The sequence below is a fragment of the Neophocaena asiaeorientalis genome, unplaced genomic scaffold, assembly GCF_003031525.2.
Source record: "Neophocaena asiaeorientalis asiaeorientalis breed wild unplaced genomic scaffold, Neophocaena_asiaeorientalis_V1.1 scaffold89, whole genome shotgun sequence".
Taxonomy (NCBI): domain Eukaryota; kingdom Metazoa; phylum Chordata; class Mammalia; order Artiodactyla; family Phocoenidae; genus Neophocaena; species Neophocaena asiaeorientalis.
Genome location: NW_020172592.1, coordinates 9,844,114 through 9,871,857, shown reverse-complemented (window position 1 = coordinate 9,871,857; position 27,744 = coordinate 9,844,114). Strand labels below are relative to the sequence as shown.

Genomic DNA, 27,744 nt, shown 5'->3' with positions numbered 1-27,744 from the left:
TGTTAGAGGGAAAAAATCACTTAAATTGCCTTGGTAGAAGCATCATGGTTATGGTGCGACGTCAGTCATGGGTGATGAAGTAAGGTTACTTAGTACTTTAAGATACTGAAAAGAAAAGTCATTTGTGAACCTGATTGACAAAAGTCCCATTCATTGCAGGATAACTGAGACCATTTTAGGATGAAATGAATCTTTTTTTTTTTTTTTAATAAATCTGAAAGAGATTGCTCAATATAGCACTTACCTGCTCTTGATGTTGACTGAGTGGTCTAGAGTGGACCAACCTTTCTGGCAGTTTTCGATCCAGACCGTGTCCATTTTCCAAACGAGATTCCCTGGGTTTGTCAAACCAATCTGTTTCTTCCCGACGCAGGTGATAGGCTTTGGAGACCAAGGAAACATCAAACATTCCAACTCTAACAAATACAGATGACAGAGGGCAGCAGATGTTCTGAAGTACTAACATGCTCCAGGCTTATAAATCATTCATGCATTTCAAGCACAATTCCCAACAGGATCAGAAAAATCACTTCCAATACTATGTTAAAAATTTTGTACCATGGAATAACCTAGAAAAAATGATGTGCCACCTGTGAAACTTTTCAAAGCAAAATAAAACAAAATTTAAATTTAGATTAGGTGAAAGAAGAAATTTAGACAGTGATTAAATGAATAAATGTACAATGAATATTTCTCAAAGGTCATTCTATTCAACCTCAGTCCATCAGTACCACCTCCTCACCTCTCCCCACTACCCATCACCAAAATCCAAGGAAAAGATATTCCTTGAATACAGAAGATTCTGTTATTTCCCCACTCTCATATCAACCCAGTACCACTATGGCTTTGGACATCAAGTGAGCATTTTTTGAAAACCTGACATTTCTATGACATCCATAAATAAACAAAAGCATTTATTTTTAGGAGAATCCCAGGTATCATTGCTAGGAACATGTGTGCCATAATCACCTGGTAGCCTAATACTAAAAATAGATCTATTAGCATTTTTCATTAAAAATTAAATACTTGTTTTCTGTGGGATCACAGATTCTGGAATTAAAGAGTTGGTTGACTGCTTTTTGTACTTAAAATGTGCCAAACCTTGACATCTTAAAATACTTCTTAAAAAATACAACCATATTTGAGTATATAAATAGTATTTAAAAATTTTCATCCCATTCAGTTCTTGGTACTTCCAAGGTCTTTTTCTTATTTAGTGCCCCCAAATCATTGTTTACCTAATATACAGAATTTGACTTTATGTAATTTTATTCTTTGTAAAAGGATCCCTAATTAATAGTCTCTGGAAATATATTCTTGCTTCCTAAATGGCAGATGGAGTACCCCTTCTCAGGTGCTCATCCTGAAAGATCTGTTGATGATGCTATCAACCTATGCCTTCTTGAAACTCTAGCTTCTACAATGCCGTACTATTGAGTGTTCCTCTCTATCTCATTACACTTCTCTTTCTGTCTACATCACTGACTTCTCTTCTACTGCTTTCTCCCAAGACTTTTTCCCAGGCAATTTCCATTAGCTTTTTACTGGCAGGGCTGGCAAACCCACAGCATATACAGCATTACTCACCTCTACATCTCCCGTGATCTTGGTCAAGGCCACTGATTAACCACAGCACTTTCCCCGAATAAACACAGAATGATAGATGATGTGTCATAATTTAGTCAGCCTTAGATTTGAGGAAATACGATACATACCTGGTTTGTGGCTGCATATGTACTTATCTGATCTCCCCTATTAGACTCTAAGCTGCTTGAGGGTAAGGCTCATGTCTTCTTCTGTTGTTTTTTTTTTCTCCCTCAATACTAAAAACAATGCCTTGCAAATGTCATAATATTCAGGAAATGAATGAAACACAGGAAAATTAGTCATCAACTAAAGAAAGCTAAATATCCTAATTATGATAAGCACATGTTAAAATAAATATTAATTTGTCCCTTGAATCTCATTAACAGTTACACAATCTTTTCTCACAATCTACTCAATATTTATTATGGTTTTTCATAGTTTTGACACCAAGTGACTAAATTTATGAAAGAAATATTTAATATAAACTTGATAAGTAAATAGAAAATCCATTATTTAATCTCTAAAACTTATTAGATTATCAACAAACATCATTTTATATTAATTTTTGTATATCTTTATTACATGTTTTTCATAAAAAATACTCTATACTGATTTTAATAAATGACTATCTTGGATAATGCACTACATGATTTCACTTGAATATACAACTTTGCTTAATGCATTTAAAATAACAATCCTTTAAAATGTTTCCTTGGTTGTGTCTATACAGATAAGGCAGAATCTCAACCTGATATATAAATTTTGTCAATTTATTTCCAATTCTGATGACATACTTTGATTGTATTATGTCTTATAATGACTCTATACGTAACCAAGTTAGGATGGCTAGCATGTTTTGCATAGGAATTTATAGATCAATGAAGAAAAACCAGATTATATAAATCTGCTCTTATATTGGATTCTGTCTTCATCATTTACAGCAAGTTGGACTTAATTGCTAATTGTTTATAACTGCAATTGTCTGATCTGCCACAGTAGATCCGAACTTTAAAAACTAAATTTTATAATAATAATAATATTTTCCAAATTAAATAATTTTGCTGGAGATTAACATCCCATCGTTTTAAGCCACTGATATTTTCTTTTCTTAAATGTAAAATGCAAGAAAGCTATTTTGGGGTCTAGCATTATTCACATTATTGACTGTAACAATAGTTATACGAACAGCTTACTTCTACTCTGTATGAAATATTCATTGGAATATTTTTTTAAAGACTGCATATACCGATGCTTTTTTTCTCTTTTTACATGGAGTATATTTTGAAAGAATGTTTTCAACAAAATATTTGCGGTTGTAGAAATACAACTTGACTGTCTCTAGTTTAGTTTTTCTCTTAACCATGAATGAATATTAAGTTGTAGACTTCAAGCTGATGGTCATAAATAGTAAGCAACATAAATTATGCCTACCTAGATTATACCTCAAATGAGATATTTCAAAATTAATTGGAGTTATACAGAATACATCTGAAAAACATCCTGTTGTCTATAACCTAGAGTTTGAGTTCAGAGAAAGCGCAAAAATTTGAAATCAGTTAAATCTGCTTTGTTTACATGATACTAAATAGCCTGTTGGAATGTTATACTTTTCAAAGTTGTTTTAGTATCATTCAAACACAGATATAGTATATATGTGGTTAATTTTTATTTTAAAAATCCCTAATATTTCATGAGTATAATGTCTTGAGTTATGTAATTGGAAAGAATATTTTCTACTTTTTTCTTAATTACCCAAGGAATCCAAGATTTCAAAAGAAAAGCAGACCACTGTTCACCAGAAGAAAAGTGATATGCTTTTGAGATATAAACACAAAGAAAATAGATAACATTTTAAAACATACATCTTTTAAAGATAATCACTACAATTCACACACATAATATTACATATGTAATTCAGTTTGTTATAGTTTTTCTTTGTAGAATTCTATATCAACATGATTTTTATGACTAAATTTCTTGTCTGCTTAATCTAAAAATACATTTTAACTCAATTTGACTTTGTGTAAGTTTCATTGTAATTGTTTACTTCTCTGGTGTCATCGTTACATATTTCATAATTTTGTATGCTGCATGATGTCTCATCCAAATTAGTTTAAATAATCTTCTGGAGATTAACATGCTTTTTTTTAAGCTTATGATACTTCCAAATACTTACCAAATTGTATTTGATAAGTATTTTTTGATGTGTCTTAATATTTTATCAAGTTTCCATAGTCTTTGATGACTATGAGTACACATCATCCAAACATATGAGAAATTAAAATTTGGTTATTTTTACATGGTTGTACGTAAATGACTGCCGTATTTTGGAATATCTAGAAACATCTGTATGTCTGGAACCATGATGGCAAAACATCTGTGATGAATAAATTAATTTGTCAAATTCTCTCCAGGTATATGTTCATCATGCACACACAGATTTTAGGTGTTTAGTTATGTGATTGACCTGTTAGTTTTTATTTTGCTATTTTACAGATACAATTATTGAAGAGCCTTTTTATTCTTCTGTAGCAGTCATTTTATATATATATTTATATACATATATAATGTGTGTAAAATGTGGATTGTGAAAAAAGAAAAAAGTAAACGTTTCTGCATTATATAACTTACTTAACTATGTAGATTGATTCAAACAATCGGCTAAATAAAAAAAAACCACACAGAGTGTTTTATTTAATTGGCTGGTTATCAATAAAAAATGGTCAATCCAATAGCCTGTAGAGAATAAAACAAATCAGGAAGTGAATAGTCTCTTGGAATTTCACTAGAAAAAGCAGTCTCTCCTCCTTCAGATCCAGTGATTACCTCAGTCCTGATCAAACCTACATTTGAACTTCTAAAATCATATTGGTGTCTAGATACAGAACAAAGAAAATCCTTTTCATGAAAACATATTTTCCTCTAAGTCCTCAGGGAAAATGTTAGATTTAAAATAAGAGATGTTCATGTTAACTTAGTGTTTCGCACTCTCTAAAGCCATGAAGTAATACATTTTTATTTGATGAGAAATATTTTATTTTTAGGACTCAAACCACACCTACATTCAAATGTATACCACAGAGGGGGGAAAAAGAAAAGAACCAAGTGTCATGAGTCCTCTTGGCATGGGCAAGACTTCACATCTCTGTACCTGTCCAACCCTGTCTTCAAATTTAGACTTGGTCTAGGTCATTTTCTAAAATCCTTATGGTTCTATATGATTAAACAAAGAAAATTACCATGAACCAGTTTTCAGTTAAGTATGTACTTGCCATAAATCTCTTGTTCAATATGAAAAACTAGTAATGACAATTTAGGTCAAAAAAAAATGGAATAATGCAAAAAGCAAAGCCATGGAAAAGGCTAACTGAACACACAAGGAAGGCTTCAGCTCAAACAGCTAAATTCACAAAAGCAGTGTACAAATTTCCAATTTTAAAATCTAAACAATGCTTCATACATACTGACAAGCATGTGGATAATACTGTTGTTTATTGTCAAAACCATACTTAGTACTAAGCTTTCTAGTATGTAATGCAAAATGTACAAACTTGTCAATTATGACATTCATAATGAGAGAGATTAAAATACAAACCTTTTATTTAAGTAGAATTATAAAACTCTACATTATGTTAACATTAAGGACTTATTTGAAAGTTCTCAAAAAGAGAACGTTCTCTGAATTAACGAACACTGATCTCACAAAATGACATAAATAATTTTCTATTACAGAGTCTAGCAGAATAGTACTTAATGGCTCAAAACCTTAATCATTTCACAAACTGAAAGAAACTAATAACTTTAAAAATGCCTTTTAAAAAAATAAAAGAAACATACAATGAAAATATTTCCAACTATAGATTTAAAGGATGACCATATTTTATTGACACAATTATTTGGTAATGGTTTTGGAAAAGTGGACACCAAACAAATCAAGCAAACAACCAAGAAACAACAGTAAAAGAATAAACTAAAAAGAAATAAAGAAGAGCATGCTACGAAATCTATACACAAGATAAAATTTCCATTTACAAGAAATAAAATAGAAGTAAACATGCAAAAGACGCACCAAGAAAAGTAGAATACGTCCGTGGAGTAGGAAAATTAAACATGCAGAAACACAAGAGTTTGAGTTTTGAGAGTAACAAGGTAGTTTGAGGCCCAATTTACCTTCACTGTCTGACATGGCATGTTGGAAGTCATCCATGATGAAAGCTATGTCACGATCGTAGCCTCGAGTCCGTGATTCTTCTCTCATATGTTGTTGAACTTCAGGCAATGAGTGACTTGATCCAAACTGATCCCTGGTGTCTGCAGATATTGGTGGCAGGGGTCCAGCTGCAGCCCTGGCCATTCCCATTGGCTGGCCAACAGGACTGAGTGGACTTTCCTCTTCAGAATTCTGGGCCACAATTGGTATTCTTCCTCTACTCTGGCTAATCGGCAAACTGGTAGGCTTAGTTCTGCCAGAGGGTGATGCATGACTAAAGGAAACATCTAGAGCTTCCGCCTCTTGAGCTTTCAGTCTTAGAGAAGAGCTGGAAGAATCTCTTTTAATTGATAAATCAAGCCCGTAGACAGAGGAAGGTCTGGAAGAAGGTCTGGACCTGCTGCCACTGCTGTATGGCTTATCTGCTTCATCCTGCAGAGCTGACCGTATGGTATTTCCTAATGTGCCCAGCCCTGTGCCAAGAGATGATCCCAAAAATTTGTGTTGGTCTGTAATATTTTTTCTGAGGCCAAAAGTGATATCATCTTGAAGAAGCCTTGCCCTGGAAGAAATGCCACCAATAGATGAACTGCTAGAAGTCATATAGCTCGAATAATCAGGTTCAAGGTCTCTACTTTCTTGAATAGGTGAAAATTTGGACATTTTAGGGTCAATTAGTGATTTCTTATGCTTTGACTGCTTTTGATAAAGTATGGCTGCTGGTAGTTGTTTTGCTGCTTGTTTTTCAAGTGTGAGTCTACTAATGCTATACTTTTCAGATTTTGGAAAATGTCTATAGCTAGTATCGGCATGGTAATAATGGGAAAGACCAGCGAGGTGATCTAAGCTCTCTGCCCCTCTACGGAATTCTTGTTTAATCTGATGTTTCAGAAGCTTTAACTCATAAGGATCCTCCATCGGGTCTTCCTCTGCTTTCACATAACTATGCAATCTGGAAGAAGTCTGCAGAGGTGCTAGGAAATCTGTCACTTCTTGAGACCTACGTGTCTCAGTGGTTCGAAGGAGACGGTCTGTTTTTGACAGGTCTTTTTCATGAAGGCTAAATGCACTGCTTAAAGCGGCTGTTCCTTTCGTAATCTCTCCAATGTCATCAATTAAGACATAATTTCGTGGAGTATGATGGTCAATATCTGCATAGAAAGAATCTGCAGATATGCTTGATATTGGGCTGCTTGCCATGCTACTTCTTTCCTCCAATCCTATTCTCAAGTCTAAGCTGTTGTACTTACTAGCAAGGTGGGAAACAGCATACGTATTATCAGTAGAAACAGGTGCTATCATCAGGGGTTGGTTGCGAATCACCTCATAGTTTGAAGTTATCTTGGGCTCCAAATATAACGCAGTCTGCCGGGGCTTTTGTTGTATTACCATCATCTGTGACGGTAACTGATAAGCAGGTTGTGGTGTTGGTGTAGGTTGAGCTTGAGGTGTGAAGGACATCGTTGCCACAGCTTGGAAGGTTGGCTGAGTCTGATAAGGTGAAACTTCCTGATGGTACAGAGTCTGTTGCTGGAAGTGGGATTGTTGGGTGTATGGGGTGGGTGCTTGGGTAGGAAGAGCAGGGGAAGAGTATTGGTATTGGGTATAAGGACTTGTAGGAGGGACTAGCTGAGATTCCGTTTGGGTTTGTGGTGGTATAAACTGGCTGAACTCAGTTTGGGGAGCAGTCCTCGGTCGCTCTATGCCATGCTGACTCTCGATTCGGGCGGGTCTGGTGCTGCTGACCTCACTGTCAGACATGTAATCACGATCCTCAGCTACTCCCTGGAGGTAGGCTCTTTCTCTCTTTTCCCTCTCCTTTAACAATGCCTCTTTCCTCCTGTTAATCCCCATTTCCAGGTACCGTAACTTGGCATCAATCTCCTTCTCTTCCTCATCAAGTTCTGCTTGTTTCTTTCTAAGCTTTGCAGATTCCCTCTCCACAAGATCGAGCTCTCTGTCTATATCCTGGAGAATCTTGGCTCGTGCCATCGTGTTGGTTCTGCAGATCCTTCTCCTGGAAACTGTGCCCACAGTGCTGTATGTTGACTGAGTTCCTGTGGAGGTCTCCTCGGGAGGTGGGTTTGGCAGAGTTCTCTTCACTTTTTTCTGAGTGCCAGAGGGTGTCGTGGTTTGAGAACCTTTTGTCTGTAATTAAGTAAACAAAATACTTAACAAAATACTTTATCATCAACGAAAAAAAGTAAAAGGTCAAAAAAACCATAATTTACATTTAAATAAAAGTGAGTTCATATGTTTTAGCTACAAGTGCATAATAAAATTAAAATTCTACACATAATTTCAAGTATTAGTCACAAATGCAGTTAACTGAAAAATAATTTTCCTCTTCTTGGTAAGTTGATTATTATTACAACTTTGTAACATTAGAAGTGAGTTCTGAAATCAAGCACAGAGTACACTGCTGGGCAGGATTATATTTTAGTTAGACTCTCATTTTCCATCCTATTGAATATACATAGTATTACTTACTGAAGGTACGCCCAGAGCGTTCGTGTTAACTATCTAAAGGTTAAGTTATATTTGTTGAAGATGCTCATTGTGCTGTTCAATTGTTTGCTTCTATCTTCCCATTCCTACTTTCACCCCCTGAAGTGACTAATTCCTATTCCAATCATGAAATGTTTTGAAATGAAATCCTCTCATTTGCTGCTGTCTCTTTTTCCCCAAGAGTTATCTGAACCAATTTCCTCTTTAATCTTTCAATATTTTTCTGACTATTTGAGTTTTCTATTTTCTTTCAATGCTATTATTCTTTAGTAATTTCAGCTTCTTCTAAATGCTTTAGTAACTTCTACATGAAGCAAAAGGAAGTGACTACAAACAATTCAAAAACTCATTAAAATCTTTAAAAAAATCAGATAAAATTTATCAGTGAGCTGTCAGATATTTTCAATTTTATTTGGTTAATTTGTCATAAACTTGCATTCTAAGAATCACTGGTCTTGAGAATCATACAATTTTAGAATATCAGAAGACATGAGAGATCATTTTGACTATAATTAAAATAAGCTGATATACTCAAAGTTACCCAACCATGTAGCAGCATATTCACAACTAGATCTCAGGCCTTTTGCCTTCTAGTTGCATATTCTTTACTTTTTTCTTCTTGCTAATAATACAAAGACCTTAATTCTTCCCTTTTTCCCAATCACTAAAAATCGAGGACCCCGAAATAACAAAAAGTATATGGGAATTATGTCTAATTAATTATATCATATTTGTCCAAGACCCTGTTTTTTTTTTTTTGCGGTACGCGGGCCTCTCACTGTTGGGGCCTCTCCCGTTGCGGAGCACAGGCTCCGGACGCGCAGGCTCAGCGGCCATGGCTCACGGGCCCAGCCACTCCGCGGCATGTGGGATCTTCCCGGACCGGGGCACGAACCCGTGTCCCCTGCATCGGCAGGCGGAATCTCAACCACTGCGCCACCAAGGAAGCCCAAGACAGTGAACTTTTATTGCCTTTTTACTACTCCCAAATTTGTTACCTTGGTGTTTTTTTAATCTGTTTTCTGTTATTTTTCTGCTCCATTTATCGACCTAATTGTTTAATAGAAATAATCAGAAGCAATATCCTAAAGGTCAACTGAGGTTTATGTGTATTTCTGAAATTTTAAATATCTGAATGCAAATTCACAATGAATAAATGTTGTGAGTTTGTAAAATATGGCAGAGTGATTTTGAAATCATAGCTTATTCATCCTCACAGAGAAATCTCAAGGGGAACTGGAACCACAAAAGCAGCTGTTTGGCATGTTATTTATTCTCTCTCACCCTCAATTATTTTTATTGTATTTAATACTCACAATCAAGTCATAGGGTTGTTATGAAGAGCAAATGAGACCTCTGTGTAAAATATTTAGTACTCATTGTAGGCATCCATTAAGTATTATTTCCTTGTAAAATCCCCTTATTTCCACAGAAAACTGTGGAATTTGGTAAATTCATATTCCAAGTATTTTTAAAAACTGTTTTCTTAATAAATGCACGTTATTATGCTTTTTAATATCAACTGACCATAATAAAATAGTAATAAAATTAAAATTGAAATCTTACTACTTAATAATTTTCCAAAATACTAACAAATATATGTCTTCTGTTTTTAAAAAGTTTTTTTCAAAATAATCTTCTCAGTTCTCTGAATATAATGGAGGTCAATAGGAGGCTGAAATTAATGATTGTTTCTTTTCCTAGACTAGCATTTGGAAGATTTGGTATATGCATTAAGAGTTTTCAAATTTAAGATGTTCATGTGTACTACATGATTGTGGTTGTGAAATTGTTTGAGAAAGAGCGTTTAAGTGTATTACTTTGAAAGTGTAATGGCATTGCATAATATGAAGACATTTGAAAAGTCTTACTTTGAAAGTAAGAATTCTCCTCCCTACCAAAGGAGGTTAAACATGCGCACGAGGGCTTCCCTGGTGGCGCAGTGGTTGAGAGTCCGCCTGCCGATGCAGGGGACACGGGTTCGTGCCCCGGATCGGGAAGATCCCACGTGCCGCGGAGCGGCTGGGCCCGTGAGCCATGGGCGCTGAGCCTGCGCGTCTGGAGCCTGTGCTCCTCAACGGCAGAGGCCACAGCAGTGAGACGCCCGCGTACCGCAAACAAACAAATAAAATATATGAACACTGGTTAGCATACTCCTTTAACTTTGTAAAGTTAGGATGGAGGATGAAGATGAAGCTGTCAGATAAACACAAGGCTGCAAGCTGGATAACATGACTACACGTCCTTCCTTGAAAAAGGACTAGAAGCAGAGTCTCACTCTCTGAAATGTCAATGAAAGCATTAATTCACCTTCCAGGGTCTCTCTACCCCAACATCTACAGTTTCCAGTTTTGACACAAAATAGCAGTTGAATATAAAAATATTCAGCATTCTATCCTATACATTGTATCATTAATAATGTGCTCCCAAAACAGACCCATTATTTACCACCGTCCCACCCTTACCCCTACACACAGCTAAAACATTCCAAATGTTGAGTGCAAGGGCTCAGTGATTTCTATTGCTTTAAGATATACAAGAAAAATGAAAGACAACGGAGGAGTGACCTGTGAAAATGAAATTCTAAATGATACCACTCATGGAAAAATACTTTAAAAACTGATAAAACATCTAGAATCCAATAGGCATTGCAATAAGGCACAGTGCCTGGCACACACAAAATAAAGCCATCAAATTTCTTCAACTAGAGTACTGTGGAATAATTTCATAACTATTTCCATGAATCAAACTCAAAACAAGCAGTATCATCATTGCTATGAAAATACCACCGAATCACTGAAAAAATATAAAGACCTTTATCAATAAACAGTCTTGAGTCTCTACAGCTATGGGAGAGAATTTACCATTTGTGAATGTACTTGAAATTTTTTTTTAAGTAGTTCTTTAATTATTGTAATATTCTAGTAGCCAGAAAAAAGTGAGAAACTGAAACACAAGACGTTATTAGTCAGAAAATAAAAACAAAGTAATAGAACATATTTAAAAGTCACACACAAGTTATTTTTCAAAGTCTAGTAGCAGAGGCAAAAATGTTCTCCAATTAATATTGTGAAAGCGGCACTCAATATTTCATCAGGCATCTTTAAGCTTTTCCTTGATGTGCCTCTTGCCCCAGTTTGTCTTGTTTTCTTGCTGAAAGTCACTGCTCTTGGGCTGGCAGCCAAGCAGAAAACTAGTTTCTACCTCACTGGACAGACGCATCAGAGATGGCAGTCTGTGCAACACGTATTGCCTTCTATTTTCTGGAATGTCCCAAGCAGATTAATTTCTTTTCTCCTAAAATCTGTATAAGGTATTTTAGAAAGCCCTCTTAGAAGTTTTTAAGGTGATCATTTTTTATACATATGTATGTGTATGTATTTCTCCCTCCTCCCTCCTACCTTCTATCCCTCCCATCCGTCCATCTTTGTTATTTCTAGATTTTACATTTTCATTAGAAAAACACATTTCTGTGCAAGACTACAGATATACTTCTTCACTGGTGTGTTGCTTCATTCAAAATTACGTTTTCTTGATCATTTTCCTAAGAGAAAAGGAAATGCTTAAATGTACTGATGACCTCCTTTTTCTTTTCCTTTTAATCTCCCAACATCCAGTTATTACTATGTTTAAAATCACTCTTTTTGTAGTTATTACTTCAAAAATTTATTGGGGCAGCAAAACGTATTTTGCCTATATGCTCTTAGCTAAGCAGAAACAAGGTTTGATAACCAGTGAGTATAAAGAGAAACAAAGAAGTAATTTAAAAGCACTGACTAACCTAAAGGCTATGAAAACATGATAGCATAAGAATTAAAATCAGATCAGATCACTGGAAAATAAACACAGATACCTATTTTCTCATTTCTATACCATTTAACTTTTACATAGTGCTGCTGGACTAGGAGACGGAATGCTATGAAGAACTAGCTAACGTTGACTCCTTCTTCAAGCGCAAATCCATTTACAGTTCTACCATGCTACCACAAGATAACGACTACATCCCTTTACCAGAAAATGTGTTAATGGTTTATACGAGCAATCTGAAGTGGAAAATTAAAGTTAATAAAAATTTCCAAGAATTAACTTGAAAACTTACCCTAAAACATAAATGTATATTTAAAAAGTAAGATACATCTCTTCCACCTGCTTTTTTTTTTTTCAGCATGCTGAATATTATAGTATTGCCTGCCTGTGACTTACTTCATTTTGAGAACAAATTATTGATCCACAAAGAGGGATTGTAGTGATTCCAACGCTTCCAAAAAATATCTCCTCATTTGCATTTCTCATTGACAATCTCTCATCAGAACAAAAATAACTGTATTCAGAACAAAAATAACTGTATTTCAAATGCTGTAAAATGTAAATCTCTAATTATGCTACAGTTTTGTACATGGAGTATTAGAATGATGATTGATTACTATGTGATATGTTTTCCAGCACTTCAGATCATTAGCAATTTAAGGAATGATTCAATAACTACTTACCTAAAGCCATGAGAAACATCATGACCTTTTAATAGTGGCACAGTCTTTACTAAATTATCTTGAGATAATAAAGATAATTTATGTTTAGACTCTTGAAATGCCTAACCACAAAATCACAGGAATCTCTGTTATTGTTTTTTGTTCCTTTCTCATTGATTTATTATCCTCTGGCCTATAAAACCTTGGAACATGACATTAAAATACTTCCAAGCTGCTTTGACCTACATGAGTGCAGTAAATAAAAATAGTTATTTTTCATAAACCTAAATCACATGAATAGCTTCCCCCAAGTTAAATTAAACAACAAAATTTCCTTGGCAAGGAGGACCATGGCCCTTCTTCCATATGAACAGGAGAACCATCTGGTTCTTTAGAAGACAGTGCTATTAAGAACTGATAAAGGATGGCAATTAAATTAAGTGGCAAGAAATATTTTTTTTGGTCTTCTGAGATGATAAAGCTCATGCATGGACTTATGTAAATTCAACAATATTTTTTCTAAGTGTTATTTTAAGAGGTTAACTTTCCAATCCTTAATTCTATAAATTCAGTTACATGAGAACAGAGGTATACTTTGATGGGTGATTAGATGATTTTCCAAATGGATAACTAGTGAAACCTGAGCTTATTGACTGCAGTGCATTTGAGTGAGCATTTACAGGCATCAGCTCATGCCATAAATGGAAGAACTGGTTGAAAGCGCCGCAAAGAAGCTTATTCTAAACAAAATAACATTGTTTTATTAGAAACATTACTATCATTTTAATACCTATGACACACTGAAGAAATTCATGCACATTTGTTAATGTCAAAAGGAGAAATGTCATGATGTTGGGTCTTTCATGAAGTATCCTGAAACTCTCTACAACTAGTGCTTATTAGTACTTTAAACAGTGATTTCAGCTCGACCTTCTAAAAAGTAAATGACTAACCCATAAAAGTAGCCTCTATGCCTGGAGACTGAGCTCTGTGATTAGGGCTGAGTTTTATCAGAAAAAACACTGGAGACTTGTCTTGTCCCTGTCATGTTAAAATATACTACCCAACAGGTCAGAAATTAAAATGTGGTCCAACTTATTAAGAGTGATTTACTTATGTAGTTAAAATGGTTTATCAGTGAGCCCAAACAATTTTCGTATATATCTTTTTCATTCAGTTGAGGAAGGAGGAGGAGAGAGGGTGAGTATAATCACTTTTAGCTTCAACTCTTCTAATGTTACTGTTTACTCCCTAGGGGTTATTTACTGTTCTTCACAAAGTTAAGCTTTTATTTGTCATCTTATAAAATTTTTTCAACCAAAATAAATAGAGATAGCAGTTCTATAATTTAGCTTAAAGATTTCTTACATTGTGCTCAACCATCGCTTTTCTCAACCGTTTCAATTTGAATCTCTAGCAAACTGTTCTTAAGGAGAAAAAAAAAGATAAAAATTCCCTTTGTTGTTTAAAGCTTTAGACTAAGTTACCTCAGTTTATTTAGCCAGTTCATTTCAGGCTCAATTTACCTCACTATACTTGTTCTGGTGCTTTCCTAATTCAAACTCTACACATAAGTCAAGATACAGAAGAGGACCAAAAAGAAAACCCTGTTAAGTAGAAGAAATTCATTTGCTACAAATGGAATTAATATTGGGTGGGTATGGAGGTGCAAAGAACACTGACCTGGACTTCAGATTTCTCATCTTTAAAATATGTAATAAAATAAATATAAAACCTACAGAAAAGAAATGGTTTGGATCTCTACCAAGCAACTGAATTTGAAACTATTTTATTAGTTATATAAGGCTATAAAAGTATTAACTAGCTTATGTATAGATGTATATGTATAGGCAAATATGTCTATTACAAACATGTATTTTTATGTTGAACATAGTGATAAGAAAAAGTAAAGCAACTAGTGGAATACATTTTGATGCCACTATGTACATTGTACCTCGAAACTTTTCCAAATTTTTATATCACGATCATTTTAGTTGCTTGTTATTTTATTTCAGTAATAGCACATGTGGCAGATTATAGAATCCTAAATAAGTAGTAATTTTAAAAAACATAAACAGGGCTTCCCTGGTGGCGCAGTGGTTGGGAGTTCGCCTGCCGATGCAGGGGACATGGGTTCGTGCCCCGGTCCGGGAAGATCCCACATGCTGCGGAGTGGCTGGGCCCGTGAGCCATGTCCGCTGAGCCTGCGCTCCGCAACGGGAGAGGCCACAACAGTGAGAGGCCCACGTATCGCAAAAAAAACCAAAACAAAACATAAACAAATATACAAAAGTGCATGTCTGTTTGTTGGGACGGGATGTATTTTCGAGAATATGTAGGTAGCTTTATGTAGAGTCAGTTTTAAACTGCACAGCTGTTCAAAACAGGTAGTGTACTGAATTAAGAATATTATGATAAAATACTTAGGACGCTAATAACTGTTAAATGATGCTCAGTGGTTTTAAACTGGGTCAGTAACAATCAATGCTCTATTAGTTCAGAACTCCCCCGTGTTAAACTAGTAATTCCTAATATTTAGGGTTACATTTTCAGCAAAGGTCTTTCACTGAACATTAGGAACATACGTCTGTTTCTTATAATTATGTTTATTGGCATAGTTTGAAATGTTGACGTTGAGAAAAAATAACACAAATAATCTGATTTTTTTCCCCTTCAGTCTGAAAAGGCTTGCTTTGAAATTAATCCTTAGATACCGATTACAATGAAATAGCAAAGGTTACCTACTGAACACTAGATTGATGAGATCAATTTAAAAATTTTCTGGTTTTCACTGACATTTGTCTACATGTATACATTCAATCTGATTTTTACCAGACCCTAATAATAATGACCATAAATTATTATTTTACTGCCATTTATTTTGAAAAACACTTTAACATACTATTTCCTATTTTATAATATAATAGTATAATAATATATAATAATATCCAAGATTTTAATCATAAAGAAGAAATATGATAAGAAAAGTGTACTAGCAATGAAGAGGGTGTAAAAGCTATAGAAAAAAATGAGGCCTCAGCTATCTAGAAAGTCAGTCTTTAATATATGAATACTTTTTCTCTCATATATGTAAATACTACCATTATAAAACAGCTTATTTCGTCAAAGTCAGTTTTAATAGACTGGTTTCTTATGTTGCTTTCCAAAGACAGTAATGAAAAACAACCCCTAAAAAATATTATTCTTCAAATCACACTTGGTTATCACGGTCATTATTTCTTAAATCTGTATATTCTGACAGAAATAAAATTGACAGAAATAAAAGTTCTCAATTTAGGTTATGGAAATTACTCTCAGAAACAGACATTAAAGGGTTCTAAAAATCTTAAAAATAGCTATCAAAACAGCAATCAGTGAAGCAAAACACATTCTTGTAAAAATCAGCTCATGAATACCATCTGCTTTGCAATAGGATCCTGGCTTAAACTCTAGAACAAAAATACTTTAATAAGGAGTTTGTCTATTACTAAAAAAGCTCTAAAATTGTTCAACAAGTCTAAGGGTAGGAAAAAGTTTTAACACTTGGCAGTTTATGTAATTTTAAGACCAGACAGAGGTGACAACATTTTAAATGTAGCTTATCTTAGTGCACAAAAGTGGCATGTATCATTATTGATAAAAAGTGCTATTTCTTTTGATAGAAAAAAATCATTGTGTTTTTTTTAAAGACAGATAAATCTTGGAATGATAAATCTAGTTCCAAACAAATCCTTTGAATTTACACTGCTATATCTTCCAATGGCTATGACGTTCTCTCCTGATTTTGTAGAGAACATGCTACATTAACCTTTTTTTTTTTTTTATAACATTTTAACAATTTATTTGAGCAAAAATCCACTTGAGTCAGGCGGCATCCAATCTAGCAGATAGCAAGAAGCTCTGAAGAGCTGTACAAAATGAGTTTTACAGGCAGAGGTAAGTGGGAACAAGGAAGTTATACTTTGCAAAAAGAGCGAGTTTAACCTCCTTTCGTGACGTTTGTGATCATCTGGGGTCATGACGTAAACAGTTTCATTGTGTAAAAGAAAGAAAAAGAGCATGAGGAACACGTTTTGGTGCTCTGGTTTATGAAAGTTTCATAGGTGTGATGCTCGAGGTAATCCACAGACACACACAAAAATACTGGACTGAAATAAATTTGAGAAAGCGCATTGTCATCTGTTCAGCAAAAGAAGAAAAACACAGGGGAAAGCAGAAGGAAAACCTGTAACCCTGAACTACACAAGAAGTGTCGTACGGAGAATGAATAAGATTTTATTTATTTGTTTTGCTTTGTTTCTTTCTTTTTTTTTTTTTTTGCGGTACGCGGGCCTCTCACTGTTGTGGCCTCTCCCGTTGCAGAGCACAGGCTCCGGACGCGCAGGCTCAGCGGCCATGGCTCACAGGCCCAGCCTCTCCGTGGCATGTGGGATCCTCCCGGACCGGGGCACGAACCTGTGTCCCCTGCATCGGCAGGCGGACTCTCAACCACTGCGCCACCAGGGAAGCCCTGTTTCTGTTTTTTGTTTTAGGTGGGAGCAAGGAATTGGTGAATCACCCCCAAATTAAAAGCAGTTTGGTGGATAAAGCGGTCTGTTCACTAATTCATCAAATTAATTTACTGCTATAGAGAACCTACTGTGAACCAGGCATTGTTCTGGGCACTGGGGATATAGCAGTGAATATAATTAACAAAAATCCTCACCCATAAATTCTGGTTGGGGAAGAAAGACAATACATGAAATTATAAAGGAACAGACATAGTACTTTTGATAATAATATGTGATATGGAAAAAAATCAAGAAAGGCATAAGGATAGAGTGTTAGAAAGGTGAGTGGTTTTCATTTGGTCAGTCAGTAAAGGCCTTATTACCTAAAAGAATAACTTTAGAATGGTTATAAAGAACAGGAATCTAAAATTTCTAGAGAAGCACCATTATATACTTCATAGACCATGAAAGGTACACAGTTACTAGGAGATTTGAAATTTTTTTCTACTAACCAATAAGGTAAAGCTCTTTAATGACAGTCAGCAAATTTCTGCTGAGGAAATACAGAAACTGCCAAAGGTACCCCCCCGACCCCCCACCGTGAGGAAAGGGAATTAACAGGATATCTACAATTGCCAGACTTAGTGATGGGAAGGTAGTGTTACTTTCATTCAATCATTACAGATGATTTGGTCACCCTCCACTAGTGTCCACTCATTTTTCATTATGTGACTTCCATAAAACATTTTAATTGAAGAAGTCCACTGATGAAAGTTAGAAAAAAATCTCTGTGTGCATACCATTTTTTCATTACAAAGCTTATTCCTTTCTGTGCTTTTACTAAATCATGATGAAAATACATTATTTTCAAGTGGTATCTAAGTAGCAAGCTCAGCCCCATGGGAAGGAATAAATTCTAAATTTACTTTAGTTGTATCTCTTGGGAATTTTCCTGGGGAGCAATCAGAAGAACTCAAGTAAAAACGTGGTAATTTTTTTCCATCTTTACTCAGAGTTAAAATTTTCTATTTGTAAAAGGAAGCAGACCACAAGATAAAAGTGTTTGGTTATATAAAGTTGTCAAAAATAGAATCTGGCTTTGGGGCTGTGACTTTGATACCAGAGTGATAAGGTCTAGAAAAGAGATATAGCTCACCTCTTACAGACACAGGGGAATACTACATAACTCAATAAAATGATCTCTGATAACTCCCTGCACCACTTATGCCCACTCTGTATTATTTTATGATTTTATGTTAATTAGTGCTAATTTAACCAATTAAATCTATGAGATATCTTAGGGCTAAGCATGAATTCAAAGTGCCAGGGAAAGACTAACCAGATGATATAGAATCCTGCCTTGAAATTTGTGTGTCAAAGGTGTAACCACAGTTCCATGATGGAAAAACTCTATCAGAGTTAAAGGATCTCAGATAGTTGGATTCCTATAGAGTAGGAATGGAATAAATTTAAATCTCTGATGTTTAAAACTGCAGAATTAAGACAAATGTTTGGAAACTCCAGGAAGAGAGATTTTACCCATATGGAAGAACTTTGTAATAATGAAAGCTCTCCAAAAAGCTTGGGAAATAGTTACTAAGAAAAAAATAACTGAGTATGGAAAGAGGACCAAATGCAGACAAAGCAACAAACCATAAAAACAGTCTGGGCTTCCCTGGTGGCGCAGTGGTTGAGAGTCCGCCCACCGATGCAGGGGACGCGAGTTCGTGCCCCGGTCCGGGAAGATCCCACATGCCGTGGAGCGGCTGGGCCCGTGAGCCATGGCCACTGAGTCTGCGTGTCCGAAGCCTGTGCTCCGCAATGGGAGAGGCCACAACAGTGAGAGGCCCGCATACAGCAAACAAAATCAAACAAACAAACAAACAGTCTTCATTTGCCTATGAACAAATAAAAAGGGCAATATAGTGCTTTGATGTGTGTTATGGGTTAAAAAAAAAAAAAAGTTTGTTGGAAGTCCTGATACTTAGTACCTCAGAATGTGAAACTACTCAGACACAGGATCTTTACAGGTAAGCAAGTTAAAACAGGCCTTTAGTGTTGACCTAATCAATAGGACGGGTGTCCTTATAAAGAGGGGAACTTTGGACATAGAGACAGACACACAGAGAGGGAAGACAATGTAAAGAGACACAGGGAGACCACCAACTACAAGCCAAGGAACGCTGGAGGCTAGCAGAAGCTACAAGAGAGGCCTGCAACAGCCCTCAGAAAGAACCAACTCTGCTCACACCTTGATTTTGGACTTCTAACCTCTAGAACTGTGACAATACATTTTTGTGGTTTAAGCTACCTGGTTTGCGGTACTTTATTATGAGAGCCCTAGCAAACAAATACGATACTTGGGCAAGAAGAACAAAATGATCCCAGTGGTGGGAGGTTAAGCATGAACTCTGCTTCATCCTGTATGTTACCACGGTGTCTAGAAAAGAGCAATGGATGGATGAATGAGATAATGAGTGAATGTAAGCAAGAATAAGTTAAAAAATGAATAAACCTGATGGGGATTTAAATTGGATTTTTTGGGAGAGCAGAGGAAATGACAAGATAAAAAGACAAGGGGCTTCCCTCGTGGAGCAGTGGTTGACAGTCTGCCTGCCTGCAGGGGACACGGGTTCGTGCCCCGGTCTGGGAAGATCCCACATGCCGCGGAGCGGCTGGGCCCGTGAGCCATGGCCGCTGAGCCTGTGCATCCGGAGCCTGTGCTCCGCAGCGGGAGAGGCCACAACAGTGAGAGGCCCGCGTACCGCAAAAAAAAAAAAAAAAAAAAGACAACAAGCATGGTACTGAATTAGCGAGAAGAATCAGAAAATGTCCCATAAGTCTCAGAAGAGACTAACAAAGAATAACTGTCAGGCGCCAAGTTTAACATTCTAACCCTGGCCAGGTCACTGGTTTATTAAAGAACCATGATAAAGGCACTAGCCTACTCTGGGCTTTGCTCCTTATCTGTAAGGTGGCTGGACTAATAGCTAAATGCTATTTAACTTGTGCTCAGTTGTTTCAAATATCTATTCCGTCACATCTTACAGAAAAACCCAGACGAACTTTTTGGTCAACCCAATACATAAAAATAAACAAAGTGGAACTGACACTTTAAGCAAAGGAGGTATCAGTTTAGATTATCAACAGGACTTGCTAGGATGGGTCTAGATTGTGGCAATGAAAAGGTCAGCAGCCAGAGTCTTTTAATGCATGTCTTAATCCATTGCTTCTAGGCTTATAATCCTTCCTTTAATACATTTATTCAATAAATATTGAAGGTCTGCTTTGTGCCAGGTGCTCTTCTAGGTTCTTGGGACTACAGAGGCAAACAAAGAAAGATTCATGATCTTGTAGAGGTTATGATCTACTGGAGAAGGAAGATGATATTTGATTAAATATATATTAGTAAGTAATACACACAAATTTAGAGGGTGCAGGGATTCATGCTGATAGACATTTAGAGAGTGAGAGCTTCTTTGTGGAAGTGAAATTTAAGCAGAAACCTGTACACAGGAGCGAGCCAGGCAAAGATCTGGGGAGAGAGAGATCCCAACAGGGGTCCTGGGTGGGGATGAGGTTGGCACATCCAAAGAAAGGCAAGGTCAGTGGTTGGAACAGAGCGAGAAGGGGGGTAAATGTAGGAGTGACCAATGAGGTTTTGAGTTGGGATCACATGGGTCCTTGTTAAGAAATTTCTAATGTATCCTGATGAATCTGTTGAGAATCTACTGGAGAGTGTGTGACAAAATCTGACGTACACTTAGAAAATCACCCTAGGTGCAGTTCGGAGAATAAACTGTAAGGAAGGCAAGGGTGGTGAGGTCCATGGGCTAGGGCACAGGGTAAACAAAAAATGATGGTGGCTTGGTCTAAGCTCCCCACAGCCAAGGGAAGTAATCCAAACTTGAACTCAGCAAATCAGATCCCCTGGGACCTAGTCCTTCCTTACCTTTCCAGTTTCACTTATAGTAAACCCCTTCCTCCCCCTCTTTGCTTTATGTCTGTTCACCAGTCTGAACCTTTGCACAACTGTTTCCTCTATTTAGAATGACCTCCATTTTTCTCTTCATGGTCCAACAGAGATCTCACCTTCCTGTTTCAGAACCTCCTCTTTGAAACATTTCCTGGAACTTCCAGGAAGAGGAGAAGTTACTATAGAATCTCATATAATATAAAACTGATCTTTCATGCTGAATTACAAGTGTTACTATGTCGAACTGTATGGTGTAATTTTTTTTTCAATTTTATTGGTGTGAGAAAATTAATGATATAGAAATTATTGAGCTAAACTTAAACTCACAACACTATGAATATCACTTAGGTTATTCTTTTCAGTACAACTGACATTTAGTAATTCATGCTTATAATTGAGAAGCTCGTTTTAGTTTAAAACACTCAAAGAGTGTTTAGAAATTTGCCAAGAAATAAATTTAAAAATTCACATCTTAGAATCAGAGTATCTGAAGTGCTAAAACCATTGCCCGTATATAAAATGGTCTACCTTGTGTGTGCAGTAAAACAGTATTTTTGAGTCTGTATACAATTATTCCATATTAAAGTATGCATTGAGTGTGACCAATTAGAAAAAAGGAACTACTGGATTGTGCTCCAAGGCTCAATACTCTTAGGATTTTTCAGGCTCAGAGTATTTGGTAATTCTGTTCAACTTCTCTTACGATTAGACAGTTAATCAGTATCGCTGGTACAATCAATAATACAACTTATATGACCCACTGTATCTTTCATTTTGTACTTCTAAATCCAAAGTGAATACTGCGAGGAAAAAATACTGACACCTGAATCTCTTCTATCCCAGCGCTCATTTGAATTAAGGCTATAGGGCCATACGTAAAGTAAATGATGAATACACCAAGTGGAAAAGCCTGTTCTTTCTAATGACAGAAGCCTTGAACGTAACTTTAAAATACTGTTTAAAAATGTATTTTCAAAGATTTCCAAGTAACTCTTTGGATGAGTTCATAGGGCACAGCTGTAAAAATAAATACCTATACATTATAGCCGAGTTAAAAATATTTTTTGCAATATATTTAACTCTAGAAACAGTTATACATTAAAACAAATCTCTGTAAACTGAATGAAATCTCAGTGCACCAGTGGTTCCCTGACTTAAAACAGTTATGACCTGTCCCCCACACAAAGACAGTTACACACTGTTTGAGAAAGTCCGTAATAACAAAATGCCCCTACGAAACTAGAAAACTTGTAAGAATTTTTAATTTATTAATATGTCTATCAATATGCCTATAGACCTAAAAATTGACTTACATATAGTGACATATTTTTCAGCCCACAGCCAATGTTTAATGTATATGGGTTGCTGGCAACAGAGTGATATCTCAGAAAAACCTATTTAGATGCTTCGGGGTTTGAAGATCTAGAGTTCAGAAACCAGTGCCTGAGGGGAACTCTTAATCTGAACATAAATCTAGTTTTAAATAGAACTATCAGATTTATCAATAACCTTCTGAAGAATTATACATTAGGTTTTCTTTAAGTAGGATACTCCTTCTTTTATACCTGATTACTAACATTTCTTATTTTCAGCTATAGAGATCTTCACGAATGTGTCCAACATACCCATATATGTTCTTTCCCCTTTGAAGCATATTTCTAAATAATTAAACTCTATTATTCAAAGGAACATTAAAAATTAATTTTTCCTCTGTGAGAACTAGGACTAAGGCTTATCTGAGGTAGATTAAGAAAGTTTCCAGAAACAAAATAAGCATGGATGAACTATGAAGATTATTTTACACTTTCTGCTCTAGAAATACTCTCTCTGGAGCAACAAAGGTTAACATTCCGGAGGAAGGAAGAACAGACTGGTTAAATGATCTCCACAGATCTTCCCACTAAAGAATCCCAGTATCCATGGGCTTAAATGTTTGGTCAACCTTTGCCTTATCTGTTTATCTTCAATGCTTATTCCATCATACTTGAATATGAGTATTAACTGTGCTCACCAAAATCAGTCTACAATTGACACCTGGGAGATTTCAAGATTAGAACAAAATTTCAATCTCATTACATCATAATAACCTTCTCTCTCATTTTTGTCTCACATAATACGGTCTTTTTTTTTTGGTGTTTCTACATGGATGTATACTTTTCTATCTTTTCCCCCAAATTTCTAATGAAATAGTCCTCACTGAAATTTAGAATTAGGCACCAGGAGCCTTTACTGCCTCCTAAAGTCTGCAAACACACAGTTAATATCAACTCATCCATTGTCTTCTAACTGAGAAGAAGCACTCTTACCGTGTAGCCCTCGGTATACTGAAAAGGAGCCCTGGAACTTTCGTCTGCTGTTGGACTCAGAGGCTTGGGGTCAGACATGGAGCGTTGCATCATCTTGGCTGTCTTAGGACTTGCTGGGGGAACTTTAGCCATATCGGGGTGCAGTACTTTCTGTGGACTTATGTCATCAGGGAGGGGTTTCTCATAAGGTACAAAGGCTGATTCTAAGGCTTTGCCTGGTGAAAGTGGTGAGATGGGTGAATAAAGGACTTTTGGAGATTTGGGTGGGGAAGGAGCCAGCTGTAATGTGGAATCTGCCCGAAGGTGAGATGAATAACCGATCTCTAAAGGTGTTGGGCGTTTCTTGTCTTTGGGTGGAGATGTGGCACCCAGATATTGAGGACTCTGTGTGTCTGAATCTGCTTCTGTTTGACATCCTAAACTGCCCCCTTTGTAAGTCTTTTCTGGTGCTGAAATGTGTTTAATTATTTCTACCTTGGCATCCACGCGTGCCCGTATCGAAGGCGTTCTTATGGTTCCGACTGGTTCAGTTTGCACAGATATCTCTGCTACTGTTTGAACTGCTATACTGGAGACCTTGGAAAGGAGTTTGGCCTTGTCTGCCTCTGTAGTGCTGTCACCGTATTTCCCTACGCGAGCTTTTCTCCTTGATCTAGTAGGCATATCCCATTCATCCTGATCTTCATCATCCGTTTGGACGCTTGTATCGACACTCTTTTTAGTTCTCCTTCTCCTACTCACGTAACTCCGATCCGCTGACTCTTCATCGTCAGTTTGTACCCCGCTGTCCACTATCTTTTTAAAGCAGCGGGGATCATCTGCCAGATTTTCCCCCATCTCATCATAGTGGCCACGGACTTTAGCTCCAGAACTTCTCTTTTTGGGCTGCTTCTCCTCTTTTACAACCACGTCTGTCAGAGGTATTTCTGAAACAGTACTCAGGATGCCAGGTGGGGCAATGTACTGAGTAACCCCGTCCGACTGAACTGTGTACCATCCTTGGCTTTGTGGTATTTCAATCGCCACCACGGCAGAGGCTGTGGTGGTTGTATCTTCGGTCGCCCAAAACTGACCACCTTCTGGGGCAGCATACTGACCTTCCAGAATGGCCTGCTCTGTAGTGGTTTGTGGAGAAGCAGTTCCAGAAGGGTCATAGTTATACTGGTAGATCTGGCGGATCTTTTGCTCCTCGAGCTGCTGGTGAAGCTGTTGCTGCAGCTGCTGGATCTGCTCCAGCTGCAACTGTTGCTGTGCTAACGTCTCCTGTCTCATGATGAACTGGGCTTGCCGCTCCTCTTCTTGCTGATACAGGAGGTGCTGCTTCATTGACTGCAGCTCCTCCAGCTTTTTTTGAACCATGAGCTTTTCCTGTTCTCGGAACCTTTGAATTTCCTGCCGTTCCCACTCTAACTCCTCAGCAAAACGCTGCTGCTTAATTTTCTCCAGTTCCAAGAGCTCGCGCTCCAAGTCCAGTTGCTGTTGTTGCTTATCTTCTTCGGGGACGATTAAAAGCGCACTTTCCTCTCCCACCACTTCAGAAAAGACTTCAGAAGCTGTGGTTAAAGTGGGAACCGAGTCCATCGTCTCAGCTGTCAGAGTTTCCATTGTGATAGTTTGCAAACTGGCATTGATATCAACACCAGTCACTGCAATGTCTGTTTCAGATGCCCCTGTTGTCAAGAAATACGATCTAGGCATTGGCTGGCTCTGGTGCAGGGCGGATAATGAAGTCACAGCGTCAGTTGTGTGCACACCAGACAAATCCCTCATGGTTTTGCTGAAAATGGAGCCAGGTTGTGTGGTGATAGCAAATGTGGAAGGAATTGGAGTTGCTACTGAAGAATAGACAACACCATTAGATGACCTCAAAACACTCCCCACACCATACTGAGGTCCTGGAGGTGGAGTCATTCTTGCTGTGGAATACTGTGGGGTACTAATCCCAACTCCTGAAATGACTTGTCGTGTTTCTGGATATGGACCTGTAGTCTTGCTTGAATAATCCATTACCTCACCTGAAACACAGGGTAGAGTTATAGTGCAGTTCCCAGAACGAATGATGCTTTTGGGGTTGGAAAGCCCACTCAGTCTTGAAGAACATAATGAACGGGACTGCATGCAAATCCACAGGCTAACCTACCTAGGTGCGGAATAAAAGCAATGTTGAACATGCAGGCACATGCAGGCGACTTTGTGTGGAACAGATTAAAAAAAAAATGAAGAAACAAAAGCGCACATGTACTCCAAAATATGGTGCCAAAACATCCAAAGAAAGATGAAAAGTAACAAAATTGGGAAAGGGACCACATTGTCATCCTGAAATGAGATGAGGAACACCGTAATGGTATTTCACGGAAAGGTCTGTTGCTACATCATACTGACCTGTAGGAATTCTCCCTGAAGTTAGATCTACTGCTGCATCAGTTCCTCCAGAATAATCAAAAGCATTCTTACTTTTATAGAAAAAATGTCCAGCTTCTGCTAAATTAGTGTCAGACATGGAAGGTTTCATTCCCCCAATCCCTCTATAACCATATGGCCCTGCTCGATCATATTGATAGTGATCATCCCTATAACCAAAACGATCCTCAGGAAGAGTCGTTGCAGGCTGCTGTGCCGTGCAGCTCCTTCCAAAAGGTAACTTATAAACCATATCACAGCACACAGCTCTTCTTCCTGCGGTCAGATCAACAGGTTTTTCATCATCTTCTATTATTTTGGTCACCACATTTGAAGTAGCTTCATCCATTGTTACAACAGTTCTATGAGACTTGGAGGTACTGAGATCCACTACTTCCCCATCAGTGATGCCCTGTGATGTGGTGCTATCAGTCCATCCATTTGTGACACCACCAGGAAGTGCAGTAATGGGTTTCGTAAGAGCTGATGTCACTGGGTGTACAGAAGTGCTTAAAGATAAGTTTATTGGTGCTTCCTCCCTAACTGTAGGAAAGGCCTGGCCACTTGGTACCCTGCATGGGGGCTCTACATGCTTTGATGTAGTGAGCTGGAGTGGCACTGCTGTTGCACGTTCTAGACTCACTAGGCTTTCTGTGCCTGTGGTGTAACTTGCAGTAGCTGTGCACGTGACAGCAGTCACTGTCTCAGTGACCAGGGATGTTGGAGTCACTCCTGATGATGCTGCACTGAGATTTATAATAGAGGGCTGGACAGCACTAATTTGTCTCCCATACATTTCACTTACTGTGGTCTGCCTCTTCACATCCATCATGGAAGCAGAAAGATCCATACATTTTTCAGTTACTTTAACTTCTACTTTGGGTACTGTACGCAGATCAATAGCATCACCAACCAGTTGCAACTTGACATTTTCTTTATACTGTTGCTTCTCTAAATGGAGGTGATCTAGAGCAAGAGGCTCTGGAGGAATGGATATAGAGACGCTGCTGAGACCAGTACTAGCGATTGTACTTTTGGCTGTTGAAAACTCAGCCTTGGAAACTTCAGCTGGGAGAAACTGTGTAACTGAAGTTGGGGGTTCTTGAAATGAAGGTAGTGTTGTGACAGGGATAGCAGAAAATGTCTCCAAAGCTCCTGAGATGTACAGGCTCTGTTGTGAAGAACTTGAAATTTCTGTAGCTTTCACAGGAGGAACTACAGAAAATACTGGCTCAATGGAAATCAGATCTTTGGGGGGTGATCCCAAGGGCCAGCTGGTAATAACTTGACTCCCTGAAGAATCTGTTGGAGTCCCAGGTTCAGATGGCAATGTGATAACCACGTAAGTTTCCATGAGGGACTTGGAAAATCTTGGCGAGGACTTGTTAGAGTGAGGGGAAAGCGGAGAGGTAGGGGAAGGCAATTTATAATCTGCTGAAGTCACTAAATTTAATGTCATATTTGAAGTTATAGGTAGACCTGTTGGTTTGGGCTGTGTATCTGTTGGTTTTGCGGTAGTGACTGGAGGTTCAGGAACTGCTGGTTTAGGGGCAACCGGAGGTTTGCTTGGCTCAGGTCTATGTGTAAATACAAGTCCAGATGGAACTGAAGATGGCTTAGGGGGGACAGGAGGAGGTACAGAGGTACATATTTTTGTTATAGGTAACCCATTACTTCCTGGAGCAGCTGTGGTCTCTACTGTAGCAACTACAGAATCTACTAGAGGTGTAGCTGCAGTAGTTGCAGTAACTGGAGCTGGAGGAACCGTTACCTTTTTTTTAGGATGAATAGTTGGTTT

The 27,744-nt window shown here is 37.4% G+C and overlaps 1 protein-coding gene across 1 annotated transcript in view; it reads right to left on the bottom strand.

The window, feature by feature from the left end:
* Positions 1-27,744, bottom strand: part of PCLO (piccolo presynaptic cytomatrix protein) — a 357,985-nt gene that overhangs the window by 135,198 nt on the left and 195,043 nt on the right. Inside the window, exons 5-8 of the mRNA XM_024738453.1 lie at positions 25,929-27,744; positions 23,547-25,561; positions 5,758-7,945; positions 245-381 (exon numbers count right to left, since the gene is read on the bottom strand). The exon at positions 25,929-27,744 is cut by the window's right edge and continues 3,255 nt beyond it. Coding sequence (XP_024594221.1) covers positions 245-381; positions 5,758-7,945; positions 23,547-25,561; positions 25,929-27,744 — 6,156 coding nt within the window. The remainder of the gene's footprint in view (positions 1-244; positions 382-5,757; positions 7,946-23,546; positions 25,562-25,928) is intronic.